Raw genomic sequence first — 17793 nt, 5'->3', positions numbered from 1 at the left:
TGCTCATAGCAAAAAATATTATCTTTTTCATAGTCATGCATTGATTGACAGAGTTATACACTCTTATCTAAAAATACTCTTCAAAATTTTGATAAGGCATGTGATGAACCAACTTTAAGAAAAACACCGCATTCATTATTTAATTGGACAACTTAATGATAATCCTCCTATTAAAGTGATCACTTGTTATGTATGTCTCAGAAATTATAAAGTGATTATATTACCTATAGTGATTATTAAAAAAGCTACATCTTGACTTGTTAGTTATTTGTGCTCGAGAGGAAGCCACTAGAGCGGTTCCATCACAAGTTTGCGGCTAAGAGAGGGTCTCCAGAGAATTGAGAAATTTGAGGAATTGCAGTACAAGTTGGGACCACAATTAGTAAATACAGCAGGTTTGAAATCAATATTAGAGGCCAATACAATGAGGGCCATAACTAAAGGAGTTCACCATGGAGCTAACAAAGACGCTTTGAATGATACCCTCTATTGAATCAAGAGGAGAAGCCAGAGGGGAGTTTGAGATACACTGTCAATTCTAATCTAATCTATATATTATGCACTCTTCTAGTTATTGCATTCTCTTATTAATTAATGTAAAAACCTTATAAGAAAATTTCTCCCCTAATTAATACAAGGTTTAAACCACTTCTAATTTCAATTCTAAATATTTAAGGGTCATTTGGTTCGATGAAAAAGGAATGCAAAAAAAATTGGAATACATTGTAAAAGGAATACAATATATTTGAAATTTTGGAGTTGTTTGGATGAATTTGAAAGAAATATAGGTGATTATTATTTTTTTATTTAGCAATTTAATCATTTTAATGATAAATTATGAATCATCATTTAAATTGCAATATGAAAGCTGGCCAAATGTAATGAATGAGACAATTGATTTTTTAAAAATGATATAACCTAATCTATAAGATTATTACTCCTATGCATTGCATAGGGTTATTTTCTTGCATTGTATGATCAATATGAGGGTTGAACAACAAAAAAATTCTTAAATAGTTAAGCTGAGCATGAGAAAAAAAGATAATGTTAACAACGCAGAATAAATAGGCAAAAAATTTACAAAAGTATATCAAATGAGTGTTCGGAATGATATATATTGAAGATAACATAATTGAAAATGGATTTATTTAGCCTGAACATGCACAAGTAGAAAATGCATCAATTAGATGGCTAGATAAAATTAATATGAAAGAATTAACAAGGCAAAAGGGAGACTTCAAATAGCATGGATAAAGTCTTTTAAAGTGCTTTGCAAATAATAGACTTCAATCGCAAGAAAAACTTAAAAGGAATTATGGAAAATAATGATTCATAAAGCCAAGAACAAATAGTTAGGATTGTATAGTGATGATGATAACGACTATATTGTTAGCACTGCCACATATTCATCATAAAACAAATAAAAGTTAGCATATTAAATACATTTGTGAAATAAAGTGATGTTACTAAAAATTAACAAGTAATGCTACCGAGAGAGTGATAGCAGAACATTCTCACCAGATAATATATAAAAGATAGGGCAACACCTGAGGCTCCACCTGTAAGAAACATGTAACTCAAGGTGTACAACGGCTTACTAAGAGGCATACCTAAAAGACAAGAAAAATATTAGTGAAATTACTATATCAAACAAAGTACAATCTTTTTTTTTTTTTCTTTCAAAAAAAAAAAAAAAAAAACTACAAAAAAATTTTTATCCAATCTTGCAGACATGATTGAAGTATATTATTGTGGTTGATCATACCTAATAAAGCCACTATGCAGGCAAAGAGGAGAAGTACCAAAGAACTCATGGACCAAAGAAGGGTCCTCCTCATGTGGCTCTGCAAGAAAATGCAAATGAGGAAGTACAGGAACTCCAGTTAAAAGTTTCTTTAATCAAATGTTTATGGAGCACAGTACTAAAATAATAATTCAAGTATCATAGAAATGGAAAAAAAAAAATTCATAACATGAATTCCTTAAAGGCAGCTTTACCTTAAAATGCATCATCACATGTCCGAACTGTAATCCAACAAAGCATGTCATGGCAGCCATTACTGAACTGATCATGGTTCAATACAATTTAATCAAGAGATTAGATTAACCAGGCAAATCGAAAAACAGCAAGACAATAGAAAATGGTTGGTCTAAACAACTATCAATTTCGGAGATTGTTATAGTAAATATCCAGAACCCTAGATTGGTTCCATACACCAACTAATTCGATGAATAGAGATTTCAAGGAAAGGTTTCTGAATATAAGATGCATTCATGTTATATATGTTTTAGCCAATTGACCTCAAAATCCCCTCAGGGTCAAATGGGGCAAGGCACCATTTGGGTGAATTTGGTGGAAGAGGCCCATAATCAGGAGAGTTAATACTGCATTCCTGCAAGCATAAAGACAACAGTCGCTAGAAAAGGTTACAGATAAAAGAGTTAGCATTCTAAACGGCTAATATTATTTAACAGAATTTTTAGCAAAAAAAATTAAAAACCTTAGTCCTTTTATAGACAGGATTCTGATACAAGTGTTTTTCTCCAAGGATTAGCCTATCTATGAAGCCAACAGCATTGCATGGAGGACCAAGGCTACCTCTCAAGCCACAATGGACCTATATTTAAATAATAGTTAGATGTAAGCCGCGGGACAAATTAAAAAGCGTGGACTAATATAACTCTTAACCATATAGACTCTTGCATTTGAAAACATCATTAATTACGCATTATTTTCCTCGTCACAGTGACTGATTTTTCTTATCATTATTTTCTGTATAAAGAAGCTCAAATTTCTATACCATATTAAAAAAGGAAAAGAAAAAGGAATCCTTTGTAGCACAGAAGATTAAGACTGCTCTCTTTACTATAGTAGATGTATAGGGATTGTTCTTTAATCTTAAAAATTCTAAGTTTTCCTTTTTGAATTTCATATGCACAGATCACTATGGATTTGCTATACATAAACATAAAAAAGCTATATTACACATCGGTATCTCGCAGTATAATTTTTTTTTCATTTTAATTTATGTTAGTTATTTCATACATATTTACCGTTGTATGATTAAATTATGGCACGTATTCTATAAACTACTCAAAATTGCAATAAAAATTTCCAGCAAGGTATCCTTCTAAGTTATTTTTTATCAGCATTAATTTTCTACAATTCAAATCAGGTCATCAGTCCCTTGTGTCACAAATTAATACTAACATCTCCAAATACAAAACTGGCATACTATTATTTGCGGCGTAGGTCGTGCGCCCAGTGACAAGACTACCTACAGTCATCACCGTTAGCCTTATTCTAACTATTTAGGCTCAGTTATAACCTACCTACAAATCACATCTTAATAAAAAGTCCTGCAACAGCTACTCAAACTTTAAAATGTACCATCGTATATCTCCATAACATATTCAATGTCACCGATGAAAAAGATTCAATGTCACTGATGAAAAAGATTCTTCTGAAGTATGTCAAAAAGAACTTTCATAAAGAAGGTTACAGTCTGAAAAAGTTTATTGAGATTTATAGGTTAATCCCTTTTGAGCTCATTCCATAGGTAAGGCAAGTGGAAGCATCTCATCGTAAGCTCTACAATGCTAGAAAACACCAATAAATAGAAATATTCAAATACATTTATATTTGTATACCTGTGTTTAGGCATGTGAGTGCACTCGCATGTGTATGCATATATCTAGTCAACACACAATCCCCATCCATCTTCCCGTAGTCTTGTCTCCCTACTTCCCATATGGTTATCCCCATCAATCACAAATGTGCAGATACCAACCCATCAATTATTTGTTGATGGAGGACTATGTTCGGCCGGCCTAAGAGGGGCTGGCTGTCCCTATTGAACCGGTCCATAGTGGATCGGTTTTATACTAGAGCCGCCGGCCCAAGGAAGGGAGAGAGAAGGGGCCGGCTGCTCCTATGGGGCCCACACTTTGATTAATAATTGCTTTGGAGGAAAATATTTGAATGAGGGGCTGCTTAGGGATTTTGTATTTCTCCTTTGGCTTTAATTAGTTGTTAATGCTAGAATTAGGGTTTCATCTTGAGTTTGAGATAAAATTTGAGATCTAGGATTTGTTCCTTTGGCCTCTATGCTTGGCTAGAGATTTGGAGAGTTGTTTCTTCCTCTTGAATTGAAGAAACTTGTATCGTTTATTGCTTTTTCTTGTTTGTGGATTGAATAGAAGAAGTTTGCTTGTGTTTTTCTCTCCAATTACCTGAAAATTCTACATTTCAGTGTTGATTTCTCTCTGAAATCAGCAGTTTTCTTGCTTTTTTTCACCAATTACTGTTAGGTTTGCTTGGGAACTCAAATATTTCCCTTAACGTTACTTGCGAACTCAAGTATTTTGTTTTGAAAACCGTACCGGACTAGCCGGTTCAACCGTGAACCGATCTGGTGGCCGGTCCAATCCAGCTTACAAAACCGGCTCTGCATCGGACCAGATCAAACTGGACTGAACCGGCGGTTCAACCGGTGAACCGCTGAACCGGTCCGGGTTGGAAAGAATTGGCCGGTTTATTAAAAAAAAATATTTTTGTTTTAATTAAATTTTAAACAATATATTTTAGTTAATTTAAAATCTTTTAACTGTTTAAAATAATTTTATTAAATATGATGATTAATTTCACCATGTTATATGCAAGTTATCTTAAATAGCTCACATAATTTATTTAACAAAAAGAGTGTACTTCACACTTTATAAAGGGTTCAAAGCAACATCCTTAAATTCCTCCCATGATGTGGTTAAATCTAATAAAGAAAGGTCATTCCTAATATTTTCTAACCAAGTCTTTTTAGGTCTACCCCTACCTTTCAAATATCACTATAGATTTGAGAAAATGGAATTGAACTACTTTTATTAATGATGAAAAATATGCACATTTTGCATTAAATTCTCATAAATTTCAATATCAAGTCCCTTACATAGAGAAGGAGACCTAATCTAAAGAGTCCTAAATGATAGATGTCCTAGTCTTTGATGAGAAAATCATATTTTAAATAAAGAATGCTAGAAAAAATATGACAAAGGTAATTTACTCTCTGTATTACACATAATACTTTGTGTTTTGAGATAATAAATTTTATTCTGTTCCTAAGCAAGTCAAACCATCTTTCCGAAATCTTGATCCTAAAATAAAATGAGTAGGACAAAAGATAACATTACAATACAAATCTTGAGTCAGTTTTTGTATCGAGACAAAGCCAGTCGATAACTTTGGAACATATTGAACATCTTTTAGCATAAATTAGGGACTAATTAGAACATCTCTATTCTCTATACTAACTATAGTAGTTAAAGAGACATTATGGCAATTTTTTTTTCTATTTCTTATACATGGTGCACATCTGTCAAATTTTCGTGATGAGAGTCATATGATTAGTAGCCCCCAAGTCATAATCCAAGGGTTAACAAAGATTTACTGATATGAAACACATATGGAAACATGAATTGCGTGGGAATTAATAATAAGTTATAAAGCTTTGATAATTATAAGCTCAATGCTTCACCAACATAAGGATCTAGGAGTTCTTAGTTGCAGTTATGCTTTGGTAGTCAGTTACACAAAAGATTAACAGAACAATTTAAAATAAGAATAAAAATTTGTAATAACACTAGATGCAGAATAATAAAATCCACCATTGTTGGCTCAAGAAAAATGGCATGAATGCATGAATCCCGCTTTGTAGCTGTAGGATTTCATTTCCTTTAAGTCAGATTGTAATTAACAAGATTTTCTCTGAGAGTAGTGTCAGAGTTTAAAGATCTGGGGTTCTGACTTCCTATGAGCGCAAGCCCTCATAGTTAATTACCCCTCTTAACACGTAAGAGAGAACTCTCGATTAATAATGAGTAATTTTTTAGATATTTTTAGTCTCAATAGTAGGGAAAATGGAGGTAAACCCGGTCAAAATCTAATGATTTCGTCGTCCCGGGTATACCGTAGTTTCAATATACCAAAACTAACAATCATTGACCATAGTGTCTAGGGGCAGTCATGGGTTACCTCCTCTCAGGGATCCCAAATAGACCGAAGTGATTAGAAGTGGGTTTTAGTTTTAATTTTTTGTTTATGGATTGGGGTACATCTATTAGAATACCCAGAAATTTATTTAGTTAGAAATTCATGACTTCCTTTAGAAGTACCCCAGGAGTTTGAATTGGAGCGGGGCTTATAGCTTATTTAGGAAGTAGCTCAGGTATTTAGATTTAGGTTGGACTTATGACTTTCATAGAAAGTAGCCCGAGGATTTAGATTTGGAATGGGGCTTACTACTTTATTTATGAGTTGCCCAAGGATGGGTCTTACAACCTAACTCTACAACAAGGTTTCCCGAAGGTTTTAATTATTTGGGTAGAACTTATGGCTTCCCTTAGGAAATAACCTTAAAAAAATGGGTCTTACAACTTAATCTTTTTAGACTAAGATACCCATAAATTTTGATTGGAAGATTGATTCAAAGATTCAATGGCTTACTTAGAAGTTGTTTGGTTATTTGTAGTGTTAGGATTATTATAATTATTTTAAAAGTATCCCTAACACATTAGACTTACGACTTCACTTAGAAGTGACTCGTTAGTGGGTCTTACAACCTAACCCTATAGGCTAGGATGCCCAAGTGAGGGGTCTAGGGTTGTATTATCACCTAAACATTTCCCTCATAGGTCGGACTTATGACTTCTATTAGAAGTGGCTAGTGTTTTAGTTAGAAGTTAGGGATTAGACCAATTTCTACTTAAAACTTTCCCCTAAGGTCGGACTTACAACTTTCCTTTGAAAGTCGCTGTATAGTGGATCTTACAATCAAGTTCCTATAAACGAGGCTGCACATAAGTTTTGAATTTGATTGTTTGGATAGACAATAGTTACTTGTACAATATTTGAAAATTTATTCCGTACTTGTTTGAATTGGTTTGAGTTTTTTGATTTTGACACTTCCGGGTTTTGACACTGGCGTCGGTGTTTTAGTTATTCTATGCTCGTAGTTTTTTTCCTTTAATCTACTTGTTTTCTAACACTATTACTCTATTAATTTTTTAGTACTTAGCTTTCCTTGCTTTCCAGTGTTTTATTCTACCTGCAGTAGCTAGATGATGTGAAACAACATGCGATGAAGTAAGAGTTGCACTTGAGAATTTAATAAAATTATTGATTTCACGTTACTAATTAAAACTTCTTGCTTATTCAAGTTAGGTTTAAGAATAGGACATGAAAGATTAAACAATGACAATACATTACATGTAGAGAATTGAGGAGCCTCACAAAATAGCACCAAAATTTAAATAATGCAAATAGCTAGAAATAAACAAAAGCCCCAAATTTAAAATCTAGATCCTTCACCTTGATGTCCGTCACTCGTTTGGCAAGTGGTGGCTAGCGGAAGAGAATTGTAAGTAGACTTAGCGACGCCACTAATAGGCAAGTGATCTTGAGGGAACTTGTTGCCGAGGAGGGAGCCAGGTTCGGAGGAGCGGGTGGATGGCTTTCAATGATCCACGTGTAGACGGAGAAATGATCGTCGATGGAATCCACTAGGGTTGGTAAGATCCGATCCAAATATTCTTCGGCGGTGCCGTCAAAGTCAAATCCAACGTCGAAGAAAGGTGATTTGAGGATGTCAACTCGTCCGTGGTTGTCGTATTCAAATCTGAAATTCCACTCGGGCTCCTCCATGCATTCTCGGAGAGGAGAGCGGGTGGTTGCCGCAAGAAGTTCTCACGCGAAGGAGAGAAATGAGTCGGGAGCTCGGGGAAGAGACGATCAAGTGTTGGCGGGCTAGAGAAGTTCGGCCAAGGTGGAGGAAAAAGAAAAAGGGGTGCAGGAATTTCTGCAGGAAAACTGTTTTTGGAGAGCTAATGGGAGAGATTTAATTTGAAAATCAAATTAAATCAATGAGGGGGAAGGGGCGGCTAAGAGAGAGGGTTTAGGGGCTGAAATTGTGGAGTTAATGGGGTGATTAGGAGAGAGAGAGGAGCCCAATGAGGGGCCGGCCAAGAGAGAGAGAAGGGGGGGGGGAGAGGGGATTAAGCAAGAGGCGACGGGAGAGGAGATTAAGCAAGTGGGGACCACACAATTAATCTCAGATTTTATTAAAATCTGAAATTAACAATTTCAATTTTGGACATAAAAAAAAGGTTTCCTAAATTAAGCATTCAATTGGGTTGAATTTGAGTTTGAATTTCAAATCCTATTCCAATTTATTTTGATTGCTTAAATTAAGGAGATAATTTAGGTAACATTAAATGCTAATGAAACTCAAACATTTCAGAAATTTGAAAACTGAAATAGGAGGGAATTAGAGGTGGAAGCGGCAGGGAGGGAGGGGTCGGCGGGCCGGAGTGGCCGGCGGCTGCTGGAGGAGGTTGGGTCGGCGGGAGGACAGCCCTGGCTGGGGGCGGCGGACGGGAGATACGGCTGGACGGGTTGGGCAGTGGAACCGGCGGCTGGGCTGGGCTGGGCTCCAGGGGGCGGCGGCATTAGGAGGGAGGGAGGGGAATTTGAAGAAAAGGAAAATTTCTTCCAACGACTTCCCTTTCCTCGAGTTTCTTCTTGACTTCACCTTTACAAAACAAGCATGGACCAATATCTAGAACTCACGGAGAGATCTAGTTCTCCCTTTGAACTCACTAAGAGATCAAAGGGAAATGCACTCACAAAGAGAACAAAGGAGGATAATATTCATTTCATCAAAACTGAATTCTTACAATACATCATGCCTCATATAAGGAGGCTCAAATAAAGAAAAATGAAAAGGCATAAACGCCCTCTGGGCTACATAAGAGGAACAACGCCCTCAGGGGCAAACTAGGAAGACTAAAGAAGTACATATGATAAAACCTGTAAATAACTCAGAAATAGAGGCTTTGGATTGTAGCCGTCGATCTGCGCCGTCGGCGATGGTACACGTGTCGAAATCTGATGTCCCCATCACTAGATTTATTATTTTCCAGCATTCATGCAATTTATTTATGATGTGCTGATTCTTCATTTGCTTGTTTGTAGGTGTCTGTAGCTAGTAGTTACAGTAGTTGGAGCCCACCAGGAGTTGGAGCTATGCTAAGAGTTTGGGACCTTTCAAGGAGCTGAGTCTTGCAGTTGCAGATGATAGAGCCCATAGGTAGTTGCACGAGTTCGTACAGATGAAACTTTGGAGAATTCTATGGAGATTCTGAGAGCTATATTGTTTTGAGAATTGTGCTTCAGTTGACAGTTATTGGAGAGTTTGAGAGCTTTGTTTGAGTTGAGAGTTAAGTTTACTTGTATATGTTAATTAATGCAAACAATATTTTTTTTCCTCCATTTTTCTTAAAAATTAATTTAATTAATCAACTAACAAAAAAATCAAATTTTCTAGTTAATTGTATTGATCTCAATTTTAAAACTTTTGGATTTTCAAAACTCTCAGACTTAAAGTTTCCATTTAAAATGCTCTCATATATAAAACTCTACGATTTTTCATATTTAAAACTCTATGATTTAAACGCTCTTATATTTTAAGACTCTTGGATTAAAAATACTATTCAATTTGTTTCAAATTAAATCTACATTGAGTGATCAAAAATCAACTCTAAGTTGATGGAGAAGATGAAATGATTTATTGCAGGTCTTTCTATTTCATTCTTTACAGAAAGAGAGGTGATGTTTTGATAGTTAGAGATTTCTAACATTTTAAGAGGAATAACATTTAAAATGCCACTACAATTCAAAGTATTTCATTTAATGTTACTTGTGTTAGAATCTCTTAAAGAGATATCTCATTTATAGACATTCGAAATACTCTCGTTTAAAGATATTCAAGGCTTATCAAAATAGTCTTCGGAGTGAAATGATAACATCCAAGCAGTTCTCATTCATTCGGGATATATTTGAGAGAATAATAAGTAGGATAAAAGTAATGGAAGGATATACTCGACCCCTTATTCTTATCCAAAATTTTATAATAGGCTATTAATAGCGATTCAAATAAGCTTAATCCTAATGATGATTGCAAAGGCCTTTAAAAGAAGGAATTATTTAGATTTAGAGTGACTAGAGGAGAATGAGTGTTTGTAGGTTCTCCGCTCCCATGCATTTGACGATGTAGGAGACTTTAAAGATCTCAATTAATCAATTGTTTTGATTAATCTTAATCAATTAATTTTTTTAAAATATTAGCTAACTAAATTAGTTAATTAATATTTAAAAGTCAATTTTAACATTTTAGTTGAATCAACATTCAAATTAAATTTCCCTCTAAATTTTGAGAAAATTTCTGCAACCTTCCAACGTCCCCTCCCCACCAAGGGAGGAATCAGAACGACATTTGTCGAAATTGCTTCTTACCCGGACCTAAGGTAAGGTCAACGACATAGGGTATTCGAATTAAAACCATCCGCCCAGATCTAAGATCAATGGTACGGGTCTTCAAATTCAAACCATCCCGGCCGGATCTTAAGATACGACGGCCCGGGGTCATCAAATTTTATTTCATCCCATCCAGATCTAAGATCAATGGCATGAGGGCTTCAAATTTTAAAGCCATCTGCCTGGATCTAAGATCACGATGCGGGTCTTCGAATTAAAACCATCTCGGTCAGACTTAAAGTGACGATGCAAGGCCTTGAAGTTGGAATACCAATTAAAAGAAATCATTCATTTTTTTTATTTTCATTTATTATTAATATTATTAATATTATTATTTTATCTCATGAGAGGAGTTTGCCAGGCTCGGCTAAGGTAGTCGTCGAAGGAGGTTAGTTGAATAGTAACAGAAGAGTCAAGGAAGTGACTCTATGTAAATCTCTATATTTCCTGTTAAGTGAAAAAGCCGAACAACAAAAGGAAATCGAAGGAGCAAAGTTAAACAACAACAAAGGAGCCGAAGAAACGACGTGTGCAATCTCTACACCACCTGTAAAGCAACGAAGTCGAACAGCGACTAAGGGGCGGAGGAAGCGAGTCGTGCAATTTCTACTCCTGCGAAGTAACGACACCGAACAACAACGAAGGGCGGAGGAAGTGTCGCGTGCAATCTCTACCCTCCAGTGAAGTGAACGAGTCGGACAACAACGAAGGACCGGAAGAAGCGTCACGTGCAATCTTTCCCCTCCCACGAAGAAAAGAAGTCAGATAGCAACGAAGGGGTCGAAGTTGAACAACAACGAAGGATCAGAAGGACGACTCGTGCGATCTCTACCTCCTGCAAAGTGACGAAGCCGAACAACGACGAGGGAGCCTAAGACGCGACCGTGCAATCTCTTCACCTCTTGTGAAACAATGAAACCAAACCGCAACAACGAAAATAGAAGATTAATCGCGTAGTCTAGATGGTCCAATCATTTTAAAGGAGTAAGCTGGCAGTTGCCTAGTTCTGAACGAAGGGTTGCTTCGTTTGGGTGCAATTTGCTCCGATTTTTTTTTTTAATTTCATTTTCATTTTTTTAGTTAACAACCGTTTAATAATAGAAAATTCACCATCGAGTTTCCCTCTCTTTCACTCTTGATAGTGGGGTTAGTGGAAGAACAACTTCAGCAATCCTAGAGATGCCACCGAAAGAAAGAGGACGCTTATGGCCTTGATCCACGGAAAGTTAGCCAGAAGGGAAGACACGGGTAGATGTCTGATGATTCACCAATGTCCAGAGGGTTGGTGTTCTTCAATAGAAGATGTCAGGATGAAGAGGATGCGGTCGACGTATTCGTCGACGGTGTCGTCAACTTCCAGATTGAGGTCGAAGAAAGGGGATTGTAGAATATCCACTAAGCCTTAATGGTCATAGACGAATCCGTGGTCACGCTCAGTATTAGCCATCCATGGGGGAAGAGAAGTCGCTTCAACTCCGGGATGGCAAAAGTGGCTAGTGATTTGATGGAGGGGAAGGAGGTCGGCCAGTCTTGGGGGAGCCTTGGGTCTGGGAATTAGTTATTGATAGAAGCCAAGAGGAGAGAATGAAATTAATTCCTTGATTAATTAAACTTGAATATTAATTAATATTGGAATTAATTTGAGAGGGAAGGGGGGAGAATTTGAATTTAAATTCTCTAATTGGTGAAGGGATTATGGGGAAGATTGGGTTTTAATTGGGAAACAATTGTAATCGGAGGGAAAGAGAGAGAGAGGGGCGGCGACAAGAAGGGAGAGAGAGGGGTCGGCCAAAGAAAAATGGGGGGAAGGGATTGTCCAAATTCAATGAATGTCTATGTGCAATGAACCATGAAATTGGAATTAATTCCAGTGGATTTCAGATTTGGAGTAATTTAAGGTGGCTTCCTAAAATAGATTTATTAATTAGGAAGGAGTTTGAATTTCTAATATTATTTGAATTAAATTAATAAACCTTCCAAATTAATATCATGATAAATTAGGAATACTAACCGCGAGCCCGGTCTCTACCGACGACTGACGGGTGATGTTTTGCCCTCTCTTAAGGTTCTCTTTTCTCAAGAGCTCACAAGAAAGACAAGGAACCAAAAGCTAAAATTTTTCATTATCAATCATTAACCTAATACAATGTCTAAGGCCTTAGTATATAGGCCTCCAAAATCAAGAAAATAAAAAGACTTCAATGCCCTCGGTGCTACAACATAAAAGAGATCCCTCATAGGGGTATAAAGGAAAAAACTAAAATATAAATAAGAAATACATAAATGCATCATAAATAGAGACTTTGAATCATAATCGTCGATCTACGATTCCACCGATGGTAGACACATCGAAATCTTCTGCTGATGTCCTCATCATTTACTCCAAGATATTTAATCCAAAAAAGACGGGAAATCACATAAATACACCAATGAATTAGTATCTCAAGGTTTCCCAATAAAATTTTGTAAGTCCTCAAGTATTTAATCTCATGTCTATAAAGTCTTCAATGTTAGTCAGATTTTTTTTTTCTTTTTTCAAAACTTTGCAATTGTTGCAACTGGAATTAAGGAACAAAGTGAAACAATGGTTAACTTTGCATAGAAGTCGCATGGAAAGCAAATATCGAAAGGATCAAAGTCAAGTTGAAGCCTCATGACCAATTAGAGTCACGTCAATGTGCTTGCTAAGTCTTAGCGTTGAATTGAAATCGCACAAACAATGCAAGATATGAAGTCACATAACTATGATTGACACCATGTTGTTGGGTTTCCAAGATGAGCAAAGGTCAATAATGAGCAGAAGCAAACAAGAGTTGATGATCTGGGATCCAGCAAATGAGTGAGATGACTAGAGGTCAAGCCAAAAAGATAGAGATGTAATAGGTGACAACAATGACGACTAGAAACAATAGAGTTAAGAGGTGAAGCCAAATTTTCAACCTTAATGCCTTCGAAAGATTATATTAAGAGAAGTTAAAAAAACTAACAAAAAGCAATACAACAATCAAGGTTAACATTAATTTGACTTCTTTCCATGTTGAGGGCTACTCAGAGATATACCCAATAAAGAGCCTAGGCCTCTGATATCCAGTGGAAAATTAAAAAAAAAAATATTGCATATTCTTTAGTATTTTATGCAAACCAATGTATAAAATATAAATAGATCTATGTGGGCTCTGAAAATTTAGACCTGGCCTCCCCCGCTTCTTTTTTCGGGGGGGTAGTTATAACGGAATAAGTCCGGGGTAAATTTTGGGAAGACATATGAGCTTATAGATAAGACACTACCCAAAGATTTCGCAATCATTTTGCGAGCTATTTATGATCTGAGTTATAGTTTTATATAGGCGCAAGCCCCTATAGTTAATTACCCCTCCCAATAACGAGAGAGAACTTTCGATCAAGGCTAGTTGTCAATCAGATACGCAGATATACGTGTTATCTGGCATATAGTAACAGCATAGGCTTGGGAATTGGAAGTTCAAGGTTTGATATTTAAGATTGAAAATTTCACCATCTAGCACTTAAAGCGGATGGTGGGTGAATGGATGATAGGCCCGATCAAGATCTCATGATTCCGTTGTCCCGGTTCACGTGGTCCCTAGTCTACTTAGTTAGAGGTAGTCGACCCAACCTGATAGAAGGATCCTTGTCAGCGGCCATGTGTTGTGTCATCCAAGGGTACCTTGTAGACCTGGGGTGGATGTTTATCTAAGGGAACAAATTTGGGTCCACCTTAGCTAACAGGGGGCTTTGTGCTATTTCGATCATATCCTATTGATTCATATCTCAAGAATTTGATACCACCAAGGAACGTATTGGCTCTGGCCATAACCGTAATTTAGTGGTGTCATTTGGCAGTAGAACTACTCGGTTCAGAGGGCACTGTGTCATAACCGTTTATCTACAGTGTCATTTAGCGGCGAAACTATCAGTTAGAGGACACGTACCTTGTCCTTATCAACATGATATTATTTGAGAATGGATCCTAGTGATATTCTCAACCAGACATTAGCTTTTTATGAGCTGAAGTTATGCTTAATCGACAAACTATTACGGAGGGTGAATGAATTTTGCTTTAAATATTTTATGGTTAAATTTCAGTTTTAAATATCTTAGTTTTAAGATTTTGGAAATTTCTATGGAGTTTTGGAGTTTTGAATTTCGTAGGAATTTGGATGGAATTTTGAGTATTCGAAATTAACCCATCCAATTGATATCTAAATTCAACACAGCCATCATCGGGGTGTTTGGGGTCATTTCCATTAGTGGATTGAACCTTGTCGACTTTGTCGAGCAGTAGACAAATGATCGGATTTTGAAGGCTTTATGTCTTTGTTGATGAATTTCTTTTATCATCGACCTTAAAGGCCTTATATAAACGTATAAAACAGATATTCCGGTCAACACCCTGACCGTATATTTATTTGATAGTTCGAGCCGTGACGACTTCTTCTGACTCATGTAGATGGATCAAATTTGAACTTGAGTTAATTTATTGCCCCGAGCAATATCCCTAGACATCATGTGTGTATCCAAGACACGCTCGCCGGAGCCTATACGGGTCTTGTGATTGCATTTACCTCTTTTGTGTATCTATGTGTATACAAATTACGGTGCATGTGTGGAAGTGGATTTTAAGATGTTTATATGCAATACAAAGGGGTGTCCGACTGCATAAGTGACTATTATTGTTGAATGCATGGGGCTTTATTTCAGGCTTTATTGACGTCTTATGTCTACTTGTACGAAGGTTGTAGACCTGATGGCGTGGCGTCGTGCTTCAGCAGCCCATGGTTCTTACTACCGATTTCCTGCTTTTGCTTATAGGTGAATCATAACATTGACACCTAATTCCCATGAGATGTCTCATTGTTCTGATGAAAACTCCCTTTTCTCATTCATCGGGAGGTCTTTCTAGGGTTCGCATGGGAATTAATAAGCAGCTCTTTAATTATGTCATCATCATCATTTTTTATTTTTAGCTTAAATAAAGAATCAATCATTTCAATCTTGATGATTGCATTCTTACTGTTATCCTATATTTTGAAATCAATGATCGCTGCCTTGAAAATAATCCTTTTCACAGTCTTTAGTATAGTGGATTTCTACAAGATATAGCCTCCATAGTTAAGTAGCTGGCCTCTGAGATAAGTTGATATATCTGGGTGCTCTTGTTGTTCCTGACTTCTTCAATAAGAACAACAGTTTGATCGTCATGGAGGTATTGAAGGAAATTTGGAACGCCATAAAGTTGAGTTCAATTTTGCTCAAACATCTCTTCCATTCTTACAGAGAGTGCTCTTCTCATGGGAGGATTTTGTCTAAGAAATCAGTAGGTACTTGTATTCCTCGGTTGCATAACGTTGGCAGAGGCAGTATCTTAGCACTATTAGTGTGCATGGTATATTATGTTGCAATGCTAAACTCTGAGGACCATTTGCACTTCTAAGGCCTATAGATGTCAAAGATGTTTTCTCTCAAACAAAAGGAAAATAAGAAACTTTGGAACAGTAGGAAGTTTAATTCGAATTTGCTCAAACATCTCTTCCATTCTTACAAGAGGTGTCATTCTAATACAAGAGTTCTCTTCGAGGAGTCAATCAATGCTTGTATTTGTCATATGCACTTATATTTTTGTGTCCACAGGGGTCTTCCACAATGTATCCACTATTGTTATCCACAAATAGCTCATGTTTATTTCTAGGGACTGATTGTATTCAGTACGACATCTTGGAAGTGTTGATAGAAGAGCCATTGTTCCTGCATCATATCCATCTTTCACCAATCTCAGGTGATTTTTATGTACTTGTTGGCAGCGATGGGTCTTCCACAATCAATTGCCAGTGTTGCCATCTCAATCGTCAGGCTCCATTGCTTGTGTTGGGGATACATGTAGGAGGCACCCATGCACTCTGCAACTAGCTATTGTTGTTTGCAAGCACAGTACATTTGACCTTGTAGGGACTGTTGTAGGAGTTCGTTGCATTCATCAGCATCATCCATTGTGCATCATATATTCGGGTATTGATGATTGATCCCCATTTGTAGTTGCTAATATTGATATTCATTCATTGTCCGTATGTCTTGGGGTTTTATTCATCAATTGCCAATGTCACCCTCTCAATCTATAAGGTAACTGTTGTTCGCATGATGGGTCTTAGATTGCTAGATGTGGGTAGTACTTGTGCGTTTTGTTGTTGATTGATGTTTATTATAAGTCAGCTGCATTTGAAAGTTTCTCACTGTGAGTCCCCTGCTTATAGTTTGATATTTGTTTGAATAATAAAAAGTATCATTTACTTTTATATTTTGATTATTACTGTGTATTTTAGTATTTTAGGGTTCTGTTCCCTGCTGTTCAGCTAAAATCTCATGTTTGTTTAGTTCAGGTTCAGTTCCTTGCCGGTTGTTCAAGTTCTGTGCATTTCTGTTCAAGTACAGGTCCTCTGTATATATGCTTAAGTTAGGTCTTTTTGTTGTTCAAGTTCTGTGTACTTCAGTCAGAATTTCAGCAACATCCCAGCATATCCCCCGTTTGAGAGAAATACATGGAGTCATAGCCTGCCCGCCACATCAAGAAAGACGCGCACGACCGGTGTTTGTAGACACCGCGGCCGTAATCTTCAATCCCACCATGCCAAAAAATGCGTGCATTGGTCTTCAGAGTAACATGTTTAAATGCACAGTGATTTCCCGTATACGGGAACTTAAAATTTTGCCCCGTCTTGCTAAGAAAAGCAAGCACAAGACTTGCCTGTCTCGTCGTAAGCGCCGCACCAAGTTCCCTCCCACCATGCTAAGAAAAATGAGCCTATATGGTCCCTGGCTCGCTACAAACGTCGAGAACAAGACTTTAGTGGGGGTTACCCCACCTAGTCGCGAGCACCGCAACGAACTTCCGCCCACCGTGCTAAGAAAAGCGCGCATGGGTAGTTGTTTGCCGTGCTACAAGCGTCGAAATGGGCTCTCAAAGTTTTAGGATTTTATACCTTAGCGTGGAAACGTCGACGGTGTTGGCATGCAGATCAAGGCAAGATAAGAGCACTTCTTTTTTAAACTTTAGTTAATTATAATTAATTATAATTAAAAATAATTAATTGTAATTAACTTTAATTAATTACAAGTAATTATAATAAATAATAATTAATTAAAACTAATGATTAATTATAATTAATTTTAATTAACTATAGCTACTTATAATAAATATTACTTAATTATAATTAAAAAATAATTATAATACTATTCAACTAATTATGATTAATAATAATTAATTATAATTAAGAATTATTAATTATAATTAACTTTGGTTCATTATTATTAATTATAATTAATATTAATTAACTAAAATTAATTATAATTAGTTATAATAATTTTTAATTAATCATAGTTAATGATAATTAATTAATATCAAAGCAAAAAGCATTATA

At 36.3% G+C, this 17793-nt stretch overlaps 1 protein-coding gene across 1 annotated transcript in view; it reads right to left on the bottom strand.

The window, feature by feature from the left end:
- Nucleotides 1–17793, bottom strand: part of LOC110110775 (heparan-alpha-glucosaminide N-acetyltransferase) — a 52201-nt gene that overhangs the window by 3465 nt on the left and 30943 nt on the right. The window contains exons 7-11 of the mRNA XM_020842401.2: nucleotides 2502–2618; nucleotides 2302–2393; nucleotides 1999–2065; nucleotides 1766–1844; nucleotides 1519–1610 (exon numbers count right to left, since the gene is read on the bottom strand). Coding sequence (XP_020698060.1) covers nucleotides 1519–1610; nucleotides 1766–1844; nucleotides 1999–2065; nucleotides 2302–2393; nucleotides 2502–2618 — 447 coding nt within the window. The remainder of the gene's footprint in view (nucleotides 1–1518; nucleotides 1611–1765; nucleotides 1845–1998; nucleotides 2066–2301; nucleotides 2394–2501; nucleotides 2619–17793) is intronic.

Source organism: Dendrobium catenatum, unplaced genomic scaffold, assembly GCF_001605985.2.
Source record: "Dendrobium catenatum unplaced genomic scaffold, ASM160598v2 fragScaff_scaffold_633, whole genome shotgun sequence".
Taxonomy (NCBI): domain Eukaryota; kingdom Viridiplantae; phylum Streptophyta; class Magnoliopsida; order Asparagales; family Orchidaceae; genus Dendrobium; species Dendrobium catenatum.
This window is presented reverse-complemented; position numbering and strand designations above follow the sequence as displayed.